Raw genomic sequence first — 16,105 nt, 5'->3', positions numbered from 1 at the left:
AGAGGATGATGGAAATATTTTGTCATAAAACCTCTAGCTAACTTTGTCGACACATTTATTTTTACACATTTTTCCCAGTATTTCTGTATAAAATTAATTCAGGGGCGGGGCTACGTGTGAGTTTGTGATGTCATTAATACAGCTCCACAACTTTGGACCAATCACGTTCAATAGCTAATTTTATTAACACAGTTCTGCACAATTTCACAGACTTTCTCAGTATTTGCCTATAAAACGGATTTGGGGCGGGGCTTCCTTTAATCTCAGATTGTGATGTCACTAATTCAGCTCAACCAATCACATTCAATATATAGATTACTAAAAGATGACGGAAACCTTTTGTCATAAATCCTGTGTGCTAGCATAGCTAGCTAGCTAACGTTGAACATGTTTTTTTGAAAATTTTCATATTTTTCACAAATATTTTCTCATTATTCCAGCATAATACTGATTCAGGGCGGGGCTAGGTTCAGACTCAGTTTGTTTTGTCACTAATTCCGCTCCTCGACTTTGGACCAATCAGATCGATATGCAAATTAGTAGACGACAGAAGAGAACTAGCTAGCTAGCTTTGCGAACAAAATTACGGTTGTTGTGGTAACGTAATATATATTTCGACAAAGTCAAAACTCTGATACTAAAATTCACTAGTGATTAATGCGAGCTAGGTTACTAGCGATGAGCTAGCTAATTTTGCTAATGTTAGTGATACTTTGCTGTTTGGGATGAGGATGGGGGTGGTGTCCATATTTGCATATTCATGCATATTAAAAGATCCTGGCATTTTTAATGAGATAGAGATTTTTCTATAAAATGACACGATCAGGAAATTTAGCAGAGAAACACAGCTAGCTAGCCGTTATTTCTTAGCGATGCTATGTTTGATTTCGGCAGCCATTTTGCACGAATGACATCAGTGTGATGTGGATCAGCGAAGAGTCTGCAGATTGTAAGAAATGCTACCAAAGATGGTCATGCAGAAGGCTGTTGCAGCCGTGTGTGTGTGTGTGTGTGTGTGTGTGTGTGTGTGTGTGTGTGTGTCTGTGTGTGTCTGTGTGTGTGTGTGTGTGTGTGGGTGAGAGAGAGAAAGCAGTAAATTAAGATCTCTGTGATATCGGAGCAGGCGAAGCCAAACCCCCTCCAGCAGCATCTTATCTCTCTCTCTCTCCCTCTCTCTCTCTCACTCTCTCTCTCTCCCTATCTCTCTCTCCCTCTCTCTCTCTCTCTCTCTCCCTATCTCTCTCTCTCACTCTCTCTCTCTCCCTCTCTCTCTCTCTCTCTCCCTCTCTCTCTCTCTCCCTCTCTCTCCTTCTCTCCCTCTCTCTCTCTCTCTCTCTCTCACTCTCTCTCTCTCTCTCCCTCACTCTCTCCCTCTCTCTCTCTCTCCCTCTCTCTCCTTCTCTCCCTCTCTCTCCCTCACTCTCTCTCTCTCTCTCTCTCCCTCTGTGGGAAGTCAACAATTTCCTAAACATGAAAAATGTCTTATCGGAATCTGACGGTGGAATGGATTAATTTTCCTTTCCTTCTCGTGGTGTAGGAAAAAAATAAAACACGAAACACAGCGAGGTAAAAACAATCCGGCTGCGTTAGCATGAACTGAAACTTTTCCTCAGCGTGGATGTTCGGGGTCACGTGATCAGGCGCGAGCGGTCACATGACGGAGCAGCGGTTCCTGTGCAGCGCGCCCTGCAGGCGGATGGAGGTGTGGTTGTGCCGGAGTCCTCGGGCCACTGCGATGCCCAGCAGCTCTTTGAAGAGCAGGAGAACGTGCCAGTTGAACTTAGCCGAACACTCCACGTAGCCGCACTTCCACGTTTTCTTCACCAGCACGGAGACGGTGCGGCGCTGAGCGAAACGCTGCCGCTGCAGATCCCTCTTACTGCCAACCACCAGGATGGGAACATCACTACTGCTGCTGCTGCCCTCTCTGAGAGAGAGAGAGAGAGAGAGAGAGAAGAAGAGAGAAGAAGAGAAGAGAATATAAAAAATCCACAAGAAGCAAAAAGAACAGAAAAGAAGAAACAAAGAGGAAACAAGAAGAAATCAGGAGAGGAAACAATAACAAGAAAAGAAACGAGAACAGGATGGAAAAGAAGAAGTAAGAAGAAATAAAGAAAACAAAGAAAGGATGAGAAGAAATGAGGAGAAGGAAGAAAAGAGGAGAGGAGAAGGAGAATAAATGAGAAGTGAAGAGACATGAAGAAAAAAGAAACAAAAAGGAAAGAATAAAGAGGGGGGAAAGATGAGGAAAACAATAGAAGTTAAAAGAAGTAAAGAACCAGAAAAAAAGAAGTGAAGAAAAATCAACAAGAATGAAAGAATGAGCATGAATGAGAAGATGTAAAGAAATGTGAAAAGACGAGTAGAGAAGATGAAAAATATAAATAAGAAGAAAAATGAAAAGAAATGAAACATAAAAAGTAATAAGACGGAACAAAAAGAAAGAAAAAAGGAAGGAAAGTGAGAAGGGACAAATAGTAGAAGTGAAGAGAAGAGAAACGAGACAAAATGAAAAATGAAGAGAAGAAAGAGAAGAAGAAGGAAGAAAAACAAAGAAGGAAGGAAAGAAGAAGAAACAAGAAGAAAATTAAAAAACAGAGAAGGGGAATAATTGAAAGGATAAAGAGATGAGAAAGACAAAAGAGGATAACGATTAAAAAATTAAAGAAACAGAAAGAAAGAAAGAAAGAAAGAAAGAAAGAAAAATAAAAGAAACAAGACAGGAAAAGAAGAAACGAGAAGAGAAGAGAGCAAAGTAAATACAGAAGAAATAATATTAAAGAAAAAAATGAGTAAAATGAAAAGGGGAAAGAGTAGAAATGAAAAGAAGTAAAAATGAAAGAACAGAGGAGAGGAAAAGAGAAGAGAAGAGAAGGAAAAACAAGAAGAAATGCATATTAAACCATATTTAAAGAAATAATAATAGAAAGAAGAAAAGAAAAAGAAATAAATGAAACAAGAAACGAGAAGAGAAGAGAGAGAGACTGTAACAGGACACACATTACACACACATACAGAATGATGGAGAGAGAGTGTGTGTGTGTGTGTGTGTGTGTGTGTGTGTGTTACAGGAAGAATGTGTAGCATATGGTGTGTCGGGCAGGTCGCCAGTTTAATCCTCTGTCATGCCTCTGATCAGTGAAACTGTGTGTGTGTGTGTGTGTGTGTGTGTGTGTGTGTGTGTGTGTGGACTCTGATGTATGTAAATCAGGGCTCTATCTGATGCAGTGTGTGGTGATTAGTGACTGTTATCAAACCAATCACGTTCCACTAATAATACACAGATTAAAAAACGTGTGTAATCGTTCATATGTAAGGAGAAATGTGTTTATGTGACATGTATGGAAGGAGTCTCCAGTTTCAGCGCTTTGTAACAGTCAGAGGTGAAGCTGGAACTTTAAGCTTTCTGACGTCTTCAGGACAGAGGAGTTTACGCTTCTTTGCCGTTTCTCAGTAACGTGCCGAACAAGCTGCGATTATTCATTTTAGTCTTATTAACTTGAAGAGAGAGAATACAGAGAGGCTGGTGAGAGAACGAGTGTTTATAGCTGCTATAACGTAAGCGACAACAGGAACGAACTCGTTTCACCGACATTAACTGTAACTATAAACGGATAATAAGTATGACTTGTTGTTCATACAGATGGTCTCTCACGTTTTTAATCTGTTTATTATCAGTGGAGCGTCTGCTGTACGAGTCCCTGTGAGTGAGCTGTTACTATAGAAACGATAACGTATCAGAACGAACGCATTAATATAAACCTGCGCTGCTGTCAGAGCTGCTGTTATAGAGAATTAATCAACACCTTCTGACCAATCAGAGTGCAGGATTCAGCGGCGCTGTGCAGTGAATATGATAGAGATCCCTATTATAGGATGTGAATGGAGTTAATTAGGCTTTTCTTCTTTTATGATGAAGCATCTAATTGAGATCCTGAAAAACTCAAGCTGTGTGTGTGTGTGCGTGCGTGTGTGTGTGTGTGTGTGTGTGTGTGTGTGTATGTGTGTGTGTGTGGCAGATGAAAGTGTAGCCTGTCACATAGACCAATGGCACTGTGTTTTATAAACCGAGACAATTCCCTAAGGCTTTAATCGAGATGCAGTTCTCTGGACCGTGTCGTTTATTCTCTTGGGGAAGCCACATTTACCACAAATCCAATCCAATCTAATCTAATCTAATCTAATCTAATCCAATCTGCTCCAGCCTTCTTCATCACACCAATGCTCAGGTGTTCGACTGACTGATATTTACTCTCACTTTGCTCTTCTATCCATCTCCATCCTCTTCTTATTTCATCTCGTCTTCCTTACGCTTTGTCTCTCACATGATATATTTAAGGAAAGGTCATGTGATCGTCCACCTTCCTAAAATAAATAAATAAATAAATAAATAAATAAACCCAGCTACCAGGCTAACGTAGCTAACACCTTGAAGAACGCCTATAGCCAGTTTAGAATCGCCAAAAAAAAAAAAAAAAAACACACACACACACACCTGCATCAGACTCACATAGGGGGCGTGGCCTAAAGTCTGAAGGCGGAGATTGTACTTTCAAAGTAAAACAGATGAAAATGTACACACGTAGTTCACATTTTATTTTTTTATAATACAAATAGTGTTACTGAGACAAACGTGTGTCTTTTGAGGCGAGTGTGTGTGTGTGTGTGTGTGTGATGAGTTCAGATTATAAAAATGTGTGTGTGTGTGTGTGTATAGTGAGTGTGTGTGTGTTGTATAGTGTGTGTGTGCAATACTTGACCTGTTATCTACAATCTGCTGTCGTATCATCTTGACGTATTCGAAGCTCTCTACGCAGCAGATGTCGTAGACCAGGATGTAGGCGCTGGCGTTACGCACCCCTCTGCAACGTGGGTCCAGCCACTCCTAACACACACACACACACACACACACACACACACACACACACAGGAAATAAGTACATAATATTAATTAACCCCATCTTATTCTGTATCATTTCCTAGCAAGCATTAATCCAAATCCCAGGAACGCTGGACATGAGGTGGGAATATACCCAGGGCACGAATAAACACATACACATACACACACACACACACACACACACACATACACACACACACACACACACACCCTAGGGGAAATTTATCGTAGCCAATCCAGCTACATGCATGTTTCTGGAAGCTGTGAGGAAATCATTTTAAAATAGTAGCTAAGAGATTTCCTTCAGCTTGTATTTACTATACTGTAAACGGTTACACACACTTTGTTAGTGTTTGTTGGAACTGGCTTTTAATTATTAGAACTGAATCGAAGGCTTCAGGTCTCCTTCCACAAGCTTCTCATGATACTTTGCTGGAATTTGCTCCTGTTCGTCCTGTAGAGCTGCTGTAACTCAGTCAGGCCTGTGGGCCTCCTCACTCAGAGACGCCTCTTCAGTTCAGCCTGCAGATTTTCTCTGGGATTCAGTTCAGCGCTTTGTGATGATCACTCCAAAACCTTCGCTTTGTTGTCTTTAAGCCATTCTTTACAACTTTGGAAGTGTGTTTAGGATCTGTGGAGCATTTGTGGAGGTGTGTTTAGGATCCGTGGAGCATTTGTGGAGGTGTGTTTAGGATCCGTGGAGCATCTGTGGAGGTGTGTTTAGGATCCTTGGAGCATTTGTGGAGGTGTGTTTAGGATCCGTGGAGCATTTGTGGAGGTGTGTTTAGGATCTGTGGAGCATTTGTGGAGGTGTGTTTAGGATCCGTGGAGCATCTGTGGAGGTGTGTTTAGGATCTGTGGAGCATTTGTGGAGGTGTGTTTAGGATCCGTGGAGCATTTGTGGAGGTGTGTTTAGGATCTGTGGAGCATTTGTGGAGGTGTGTTTAGGATCTGTGGAGCATTTGTGGAGGTGGGTTTAGGATCCGTGGAGCATTTGTGGAGGTGGGTTTAGGAACTGTGGAGCATTTGTGGAGGTGTGTTTAGGATCCGTGGAGCATTTGTGGAGGTGTGTTTAGGATCCGTGGAGCATTTGTGGAGGTGGGTTTAGGATCCGTGGAGCATTTGTGGAGGTGTGTTTAGGATCCGTGGAGCATTTGTGGAGGTGTGTTTAGGATCCGTGGAGCATTTGTGGAGGTGGGTTTAGGATCTGTGGAGCATTTGTGGAGGTGGGTTTAGGATCTGTGGAGCATTTGTGGAGGTGTGTTTAGGATCTGTGGAGCATTTGTGGAGGTGTGTTTAGGATCTGTGGAGCATTTGTGGAGGTGTGTTTAGGATCTGTGGAGCATTTGTGGAGGTGTGTTTAGGATCCGTGGAGCATTTGTGGAGGTGTGTTTAGGATCCGTGGAGCATTTGTGGAGGTGTGTTTAGGATCCGTGGAGCATTTGTGGAGGTGTATTTAGGATCCGTGGAGCATTTGTGGAGGTGTGTTTAGGATCCGTGGAGCATTTGTGGAGGTGTGTTTAGGATCTGTGGAGCATTTGTGGAGGTGTGTTTAGGATCCGTGGAGCATTTGTGGAGGTGTGTTTAGGATCCGTGGAGCATTTGTGGAGGTGTGTTTAGGATCCGTGGAGCATTTGTGGAGGTGTGTTTAGGATCTGTGGAGCATTTGTGGAGGTGGGTTTAGGATCTGTGGAGCATTTGTGGAGGTGTGTTTAGGATCCGTGGAGCATTTGTGGAGGTGTGTTTAGGATCCGTGGAGCATTTGTGGAGGTGTGTTTAGGATCTGTGGAGCATTTGTGGAGGTGTGTTTAGGATCCGTGGAGCATTTGTGGAGGTGTGTTTAGGATCCGTGGAGCATTTGTGGAGGTGTGTTTAGGATCCGTGGAGCATTTGTGGAGGTGTGTTTAGGATCTGTGGAGCATTTGTGGAGGTTTGTTTAGGATCTGTGGAGCATTTGTGGAGGTGTGTTTAGGATCTGTGGAGCATTTGTGGAGGTGTGTTTAGGATCCGTGGAGCATTTGTGGAGGTGGGTTTAGGATCTGTGGAGCATTTGTGGAGGTGTGTTTAGGATCCGTGGAGCATTTGTGGAGGTGGGTTTAGGATCCGTGGAGCATTTGTGGAGGTGGGTTTAGGATCCGTGGAGCATTTGTGGAGGTGGGTTTAGGAACTGTGGAGCATTTGTGGAGGTGTGTTTAGGATCCGTGGAGCATTTGTGGAGGTGGGTTTAGGATCCGTGGAGCATTTGTGGAGGTGGGTTTAGGATCTGTGGAGCATTTGTGGAGGTGTGTTTAGGATCTGTGGAGCATTTGTGGAGGTTTGTTTAGGATCCGTGGAGCATTTGTGGAGGTGTGTTTAGGATCCGTGGAGCATTTGTGGAGGTGTGTTTAGGATCTGTGGAGCATTTGTGGAGGTGTGTTTAGGATCTGTGGAGCATTTGTGGAGGTGTGTTTAGGATCCGTGGAGCATTTGTGGAGGTGTGTTTAGGATCCGTGGAGCATTTGTGGAGGTGTGTTTAGGATCCGTGGAGCATTTGTGGAGGTGGGTTTAGGATCCGTGGAGCATTTGTGGAGGTGGGTTTAGGATCTGTGGAGCATTTGTGGAGGTGGGTTTAGGATCTGTGGAGCATTTGTGGAGGTGGGTTTAGGATCCGTGGAGCATTTGTGGAGGTGGGTTTAGGATCTGTGGAGCATTTGTGGAGGTGTGTTTAGGATCTGTGGAGCATTTGTGGAGGTTTGTTTAGGATCCGTGGAGCATTTGTGGAAGTGTGTTTAGGATCCGTGGAGCATTTGTGGAGGTGTGTTTAGGATCCGTGGAGCATTTGTGGAGGTGTGTTTAGGATCCGTGGAGCATTTGTGGAGGTGTGTTTAGGATCTGTGGAGCATTTGTGGAGGTGTGTTTAGGATCCGTGGAGCATTTGTGGAGGTGGGTTTAGGATCTGTGGAGCATTTGTGGAGGTGTGTTTAGGATCCGTGGAGCATTTGTGGAGGTGTGTTTAGGATCCGTGGAGCATTTGTGGAGGTGGGTTTAGGATCTGTGGAGCATTTGTGGAGGTGGGTTTAGGATCTGTGGAGCATTTGTGGAGGTGTGTTTAGGATCCGTGGAGCATTTGTGGAGGTGTGTTTAGGATCCGTGGAGCATTTGTGGAGGTTTGTTTAGGATCCGTGGAGCATTTGTGGAGGTGTGTTTAGGATCTGTGGAGCATTTGTGGAGGTGTGTTTAGGATCTGTGGAGCATTTGTGGAGGTGTGTTTAGGATCATTGTCCTGCTGGAAGATCCAGGTGAGACCAAGTTTTAACTTTCTTGAAGTGTTGCGTCAGTATTACTAGATAATCCTCCTTCCTCATGATGCCGTCTATTTTATGAAGCACCTTTTTCAAGCAAAACACCCCCCCACTACGTGATGCTGCCACCACCATGCTTCACAGCTGGAATGGTGTTCTTTATATTCAAAGCCTCAGCCTTTTTCTGATCATTGTGGCCAAACAGTTTATCTTGACCAGCGTACACTCCTCCAGAAAACTTCAGCCTGGCTTTTTTTTGGAGTAGGAGCTTCTTCCTTTCATGACAGCCTTTCATGCCATGGTGATGTAGGACTCTCTTAATGGTGGAGGTACATATTTCTCCAACTCCTTCACCAGTTCCTTTGTTGTTGTCTTGGGTTTCATATGAATCTTATGGAGCAAAGTTTTTCATTCGATGCAGTGTCTATGTGCTCCCAAGATTATTTAATTTGCATACAGATGTTTGTACAGATGCTCGTAGTACCTTCTGCTGTTTGGAAATTACCAGAGGAAGGAGGAACCGGACTTGTGGAGGCTGAGTTGCTTGGATGTTCCCATGGTATGAAGATCAAAAAGGCACTGGCTCTAAAGGTAGGCCCTTTCACAGCCACAGGTGCACGCCCATTGTGATAACTGGCCAATCAGAAGCTTCTAAAACTCATTACATCAATTTATTGAATCTTCCAGAGTATTTAACGAGATAGTCAACTTAGTGCATTTAAAATTTTGACCCACTTGATTACTGATATTGTGAATTAAAGCTGTAGTGCAGTTCTTTTCTTCAAAACGATGCTTTCAAAATTATTGGCACCCCTATTCAATTAATATTTGGTGAAGCCTTTGCAAGAAATAACATCATTGTAGTTTTCATTTCAAACTTGTTTATTGTTTCAGGTTTGTGCAATGTGGACGTGTTTCAGTGTTGATTTAGATCAGATAGTTCTCCCACTACTCAACGCTTCCTGCTAATAAAATGGCATTTTTAATTCCGGGGACTTGCCTTCGCTCTAATCCCAGCTCCGTGATGTGAATGCTACAGCCGCTTCAAGGATTCAACCGAGTCTATTTCACATTCACACTCTTTTCTTACACTGCCGCAAAGCAACCGCTGAGACTCACACTCCTGAGAGACGAGAAAACGCGCCAAAGAGCACGGGCGAGAGAACAGGAGTGTTTATAGCTGTCGCAATTACTCATTACAATGCGGGAAAGGGGAAGAGGAGGAGGAGAAACGCAGGGAGCTGACCCTCTCTCACCTCCCCTTTCTCTCCCTCATTTTCTCCCTCGTTCCTCATCACGGAATCGTATTATCACTTTTTTTCAAGTGTGTGAGTGAGTGAGTGAGTGAGAGTGGTGATCTCAGTGACTGTGAGCTGAATATAGATCATGTATTCTTTAAGCTGGAGGAGAGACGGACACATGGAGAGAGAGAGAGAGAGAGAGAGAGAGAGAGAGAGAGCATGCTGCAGTTATTCCTCTGAAGGGGAAACCCTTAAATATAAAATCCCACAACAAATTGTTGTTTTTTTTTTTTTTTTTTAATCCGAAAACCTTGGAGACAATCTTGATATATTTAATAATGTGTTCCAGTTGAAATAACAGTTATGACTGTGAGTGTATTTCCCAGATATTAGCATTCATTTTTATTATAAAGGAAATATATTCACAATTATAACTGGGATCCTGTAGACCACAAAAAAAAATTATTTTAGGAAACCGAGGTACACACAGAAAAAAAACAGCCCTTTAGTGATAATGCACATGATGCGATAGTGAGTGTTTAATAATAGCTAGTGAATAAACAGTGTTGAAAGCCGTATTAAAATCTATTTTAAAAGAACACAGTGATATTTATGTATTATACAGTAACCTTGATATGTTAATGCGGGATAGACCACGCCCACATGCGTCAACAGCAGCACGGCTGTGACATGCCCACAGGCCCGGGATGACATCATCACCTCGTCACCTTGTGAAGGTTAGGAGACTTCATATATACGCGCACACACACACACACACACACACACACACACACACACACATGCATGTTTGTATTACTATCCTTTAATGGGAGGACTTTTCACTGGCATGCTACAAACCTTAACCTCAGTAACCAAATGAAACCTTTCAGCCAATTTAATTTTGGGTAAATGTGGATATAAAAACATGCCCACACACACACACACACACACACATGCACACACACACACACACACACACGGGAAAATGAAATCCATCTGTCATGAGGTGAACCCAGCCGGAGAAGACAATCGGAATAAAGCGTGTCAGAAAACAGAGTCACACATTTCTGTCAAACAGGAAATAATTGTTTGCTTTCATCATGCGTAGGCAACAGTTTACACACACACACACACACACACACACACACACACACACGGCATGCTGAGAGTCACACGTGGTGCTGTGATAATGACTGCAATCAGACACAGAGACAAACACGGTGTCGCGTACACCATCACTGAGAGTGACAGAGAGGAATATAGAGAGAATAATGAATAATAATGAGTGGAGTTTTTCACTCTACTGATTGGACGAAGTGGCTGAATGTGTGATTGATGTCTCTCTCGCTCTCTCCTTTATATTCCACACACACACACACACACACACACAGAGTCCTCCCCGTATGCTTGATCTGCTTCCATTAGCACCAGTTAATAAGTGTATTTGCGTTACTGCAATATTAAATAAATTTAATAACCGTATAATCTAAACGTGTTGATTGTTTTTCGACTCGTAATTATTGCAGCTCACACACTGATATAATCGCTTCTCATTGCGTCCTTTTCCCTCTAAAACGTATAAAAACACTGACACACACAGACAGTAAGATAACGCGTATTAAAACAGCCAAAGATTCAATACGAGACACTACAGAGCTGCGGCAGGGTGATAGGATGTTATTCCAGTGTGTGCAAATACAGATACAGAGGCCACGCCCACATCACCTCCTTCATTGTAACTGACGGTTACACTGGTCACGCCCACTTCTACTCCTCCACTGGAAGAGACAAATACAGACGCTTCGCCGCCTACATTTTCACTAGGACTGACAGGTGGAATAGCCACGCCTCCTTTATTTCCTTCAAAGGCACAAAGCCTCCTTAATTTTCACCGGGACTCAGTTATAGAGGCCCCACTTTTGTCATTTTCACTAGGACTGACATTAATAGAAACCACACCTCCTTCACATCTTTTACTGTGACTGAGGCCACACCTCCTTTCTTTTCACTAGGACTGAAAGTTAGAGGCCACGCCTCCTTATTTTTCGCTGTGACTCAGTAAGTTACAGAGGCCACGCCTCCTTTATTTACAGTGGGACTGACGGGTACAGAGGCCACGCCTCCTTCATTTACAGGGGGACTGACAGGTACAGAGGCCACGCCTCCTTTATTTACAGTGGGACTGACAGGTACAGAGGCCACGCCTCCTTTATTTACAGTGGGACTGACAGGTACAGAGGCCACGCCTCCTTTATTTACAGTGGGACTGAAAGTTACAGAGGCCACGCCTCCTTTATTTACAGTGGGACTGACAGGTACAGAGGCCACGCCTCCTTTATTTACAGTGGGACTGACGGGTACAGAGGCCACACCTCCTTTATTTACAGTGGGACTGACGGGTACAGAGGCCACGCCTCCTTTATTTACAGTGGGACTGAAAGTTACAGAGGCCACGCCTCCTTTATTTACAGTGGTACTGACAGGTACAGAGGCCACGCCTCCTTTATTTACAGTGGGACTGACAGGTACAGAGGCCACGCCTCCTTCATTTACAGGGGGACTGACAGGTACAGAGGCCACGCCTCCTTTATTTACAGTGGGACTGACAGGTACAGAGGCCACGCCTCCTTTATTTACAGTGGGACTGACAGGTACAGAGGCCACGCCTCCTTTATTTACAGTGGGACTGACAGGTACAGAGGCCACGCCTCCTTTACTGGTAGAAAAGCACACAGTACAAAAGGAAACTGATTTTATGATGTTTGTAAATAATAAACAGTGTAAATAAAGAGCCTGTGTGTGTGTGTGTGTGTGTGTGTGTGTATCAGACTAACACAGAAACTGAACAAATGTCACATACACATACATACACACTGTTCTGAATCTGTATCGTTCATATTATTTGCTTCGATGGAAATAAAAGCGCAGAACTCACAGCACAGTGAATGTGTTTAGTTCAGAGTGAGAGACGGTTCCTCACCCACGATAAGAAGAAAGCCACACACTGTAAAAGAACTGCAGCATCGACACTGGAAGCCTAAAAGTGCTTACAGTCAGCAGAGTGTGTGTGTGTGTGTGTGTGTGAGTGTGTGTGTGTGTGTGTGTGTGTGTGGGGCTACGTGCCGGTGCAGCAGCCTGGTGCTTTAGATGCACCACCGGTCCTGTACAGCTAAAAATAGAAACTTGTCCTCGTCTCTCATTTCTCCTCATACGGAGAGGAGATGCAGAGCGATGAGAGCAAAAGTATACACACCCCTCCTCCTCCTCCTCCACCACCATTACAACCATTACCTTTCTCTTTCTCATCATCATCATCATCATCATCAGGACTCGGTCTGAGATACAAAACAACAACATTACAGTCTTTTTTTTTAAAAGATAGCAGTTTGTAGCCCTGCATGAGGGACTGAAAGAGATATTTGCTTTCATGCTGATTAGGCGAAATGACGGAGTAGAAATCATCTGATTTTTTTTTTTATGATGTATTAAATGTGAGATTTAATGTGGATACGTTATCATTTCATGTAGCGCTCTGGATAATCCGCTGTAATCTGCTTAGATAAAGAGTTCCAAGATTCAATCCTGTATCCTAAATAAATAAATAAATAAATAAACCTTAAAAATCATAAATATTTTATCAAAGTGCTTTACAAAACTGAACAAGCAGAAAATAGGTCAAATAAAAACTTTCAGAAATTCTAAGAATAAATCATTTTAAAAATAAAATAATCATAAAATAAGCACTTAAGATAAACCAATAATAATGATGATTTGGGTAAAGCACTGGAAAAAAAATTTAATATATTTTTTCAATATATTTATGATTATGAATGTATTTAATATTTTAAATAGAGATTGTAATGGAGAAAAAAATACATTTATAAATTTAGAATTTATATCCGGAATTTAAATATTTCTGCAAAGCTGCTTTGTGACGATGTCCACTGTTAAAAGAATTATACAAATAAAATTGAATTGAATTGAGATTGCACCGATCTCATACAGAACCCAGTATCAGTATCAGTATCGGACCGATACCAGCAAAAAAAGTGGTGGATCGGATACCGGATTAAACATATCAGATATCGGGTCGTGTAGCAAATAGCAAGGACTGGAATTAGATTTGGAAAATAAATTTCTTTTTGAAACTGGAAATGTTTACCTCTATAGAGACTTGATTGCACATTTTTGTTAGAATTGTATTATATTTAGTACATAAAGTGTTTTGTGTGAAAGAGTTTAAATGCTTCAGTTTAAAAAATAATTTTAAAGATTAGTAGTTTTTAAAGAAAGTAGTATCAGATGCTTATCGATATCGGCTGATACTCACGCTTTCAGTATCGTATCGAAACAGAAAATCATGGTATCACACCATCTCTAATTTTAATTGTTTAACAAGAAGAAATCTCACTTCAAATCATCCTGAACTGGAAACGTTTCCTGTTTAATAGAGATTGTTGTTGAAGCAGAAGGCCGGGTCGTTCCTATAACACGCAGCTCTGCGTGTCACGCCTCATTTCATTTTTGGAAAGATAGAGATTTGAGAGAGAATGGTGGGATACGGAGAACGAGTGCACAGAGAGCCTCGAGAGATCAACACATCTGAGGACGATAGTGAAGTAAGAGTTTGAGTATAAAATAGAAAAAAAACACTGCTCTGGAAATCTAGTTCCTCTCTCAGTAAAACACACGGTGATGCTGAAGCTGTGTTCTGGGTGTGAAAGCGGAAAAGCCCACGGCGGAGAACAGAACCGCTCACTGTGGGAAACTGTCAAACAGAACCGAGTTCATTAGAACATGCTGAAGAGGTCAGGTGTTCACGGCCTGGAGGAGAGAAAGAATAAATCGCTCTCATTCCACGAGTGAGATGAGATGTACAGTTTCCCTCTTTATACCGAGACGTGCTCGGTGTCTAAAGTTTGCTCCTTTAGTTTTCTGCTCGATGCTGATGTAGATAACTGGGATTAGAAGCTTTCAGCCTCCAGTTTCACATGATGTAAACTACATGAAGTTGCCATTCATGGTTTCTAACACTGAGTTTTTTTGAGTCATTTGAGTTAAGTCAGTTAAATGATTCATTTAGATTCGTTCAACGCATGATTTGCTCTAATGTGCAGCCTGTCACACAAAAAACAGTCTTCAGTAGCGTTTAATAGCTAATAATCACTGCTATTGTTGTGTTGTTTTATAGTATACTCGTATGTCCGTGTTTAGAAGGAGAAAAAAAAAGACGGAAAGCTCCGGATCAGCTGATTGAGTCTGAATCATTAAACTCACTGAATCAACTGATTCACTGAACAAGAACCCAGGTAATCTTGACTGAAAAAGATTCACTGAATCAAGTGACTTTCAGCACACGATTCAAAATACATCTTACTTTAATTCACAGATAAAACAAAAACCAAACAAAAAAAAAGATTCGCAGAATCAAACATTGATCTGCTGAACATGAGAACAATAATTCTCAGTCTTAACTGAAATGATTCAAGATCAGGTTCAGGACACACGCAGTTGAGAATACGATTTACAGAATTTATGGATGTCTCAGAAAACAGCGATGGATAAATATATAAAACGGAAAAATATGTGTAAAAATATCAGCACAAACCGAACGAACTGAAACAGAACGACTCCATGCATGGCTATGAACGATACTGATTCGTTTAACTTAGTGACTCATTCAGTAAATGAATCATTTGCAAACAAAACGTTTCTACATAGTTGAAGGTTGAAGGTGTCACTTCACTTCATGATACTGATTTTACCTTAGTGACTCATTCAGAAAATGAATTATTCACTTTTAATTCTATATAGTTCTCCATAATACATTACACATAGTCACTTCACTGAAAAAAAAATCCTGTACAAAATTTTAACATCTAATCTACTTCTCGTAACCGCTATTGAAAAATACTGATGAGTCCCCAGTTTGATGTAAGACAAGTATATTGTGACATCATTTATCACGATATTGATATTACATCATCATATTTTCCATCAGATATCTCAGATCAGGAGTACAGACAATAACAACACTTCCTCCCTCCAGCTGCACTCCATCCATCTCTCTATACAGTGACAGATCCATAAATCTGCTCTTCATCACAATCACACACTCGCCTAGAAAAAAGAAACTCATCTCTAACAGCCGCTGAGAAGCTCAGAGCCGTAAAACGCTCGTGCAGAGAAATCAGTCGGGTTTGTGCTGAAGATTTCTTTCTCTCTACTTTATCACCAATAAACATCTTCCATACTGTGGTGATTAATTCTCTATAACAGCAGCTCTGACAGTAGCGCAGCTTTATATTAATGCGCTCGTACTGATACGTTATCGTTTCTATAGCAACAGCTCATTCACAGACAGCGGACACTGTCTGAGGAGAAATGTGTTTGTGTAACATGTATGGAAGGAGTCTCCAGTGTCAGCGCTTTGTAACAGTCAGAGGTAAAGCTGTAACTTAAAGTTTTCTGACATCTTCAGGACAGAGGAGTTTACGCTTTGCGAAACAATACAGCAGAACCGCGACTCGGCTTACAGGAGACCGTTCACTGAATATGATGCTGCCACCACCATGCTTCATCAGGTTACCCATGTGGTGTTTTGTGTTAGAATATTAGCAGGTTAAATTGTTAGATTGTTAAACTTGTACTAGAAATCTTAAAACAGTAACATGAACATTTCA

General features: G+C 41.9%; 1 protein-coding gene across 1 annotated transcript in view; it reads right to left on the bottom strand.

Annotated features, from left to right (window-relative positions):
* Positions 1-1,362: 1,362 nt before the first annotated feature.
* The window catches only part of rasl10a (RAS-like, family 10, member A), a 19,922-nt gene continuing 5,179 nt past the window's right edge, over positions 1,363-16,105 (bottom strand). Inside the window, exons 2-3 of the mRNA XM_034298946.2 lie at positions 4,761-4,885; positions 1,363-1,927 (exon numbers count right to left, since the gene is read on the bottom strand). Of these exons, the coding sequence (XP_034154837.2) occupies positions 1,651-1,927; positions 4,761-4,885 (402 nt within the window). The 3' untranslated portion in view covers positions 1,363-1,650. The remainder of the gene's footprint in view (positions 1,928-4,760; positions 4,886-16,105) is intronic.

The sequence above is a fragment of the Pangasianodon hypophthalmus genome, chromosome 24 (genome assembly GCF_027358585.1).
Source record: "Pangasianodon hypophthalmus isolate fPanHyp1 chromosome 24, fPanHyp1.pri, whole genome shotgun sequence".
Classification (NCBI taxonomy): Eukaryota; Metazoa; Chordata; class Actinopteri; order Siluriformes; family Pangasiidae; genus Pangasianodon; species Pangasianodon hypophthalmus.
The sequence above is the reverse complement of the archived record's forward strand: the minus strand, read 5'-3'. Positions and strand labels throughout refer to the sequence as shown.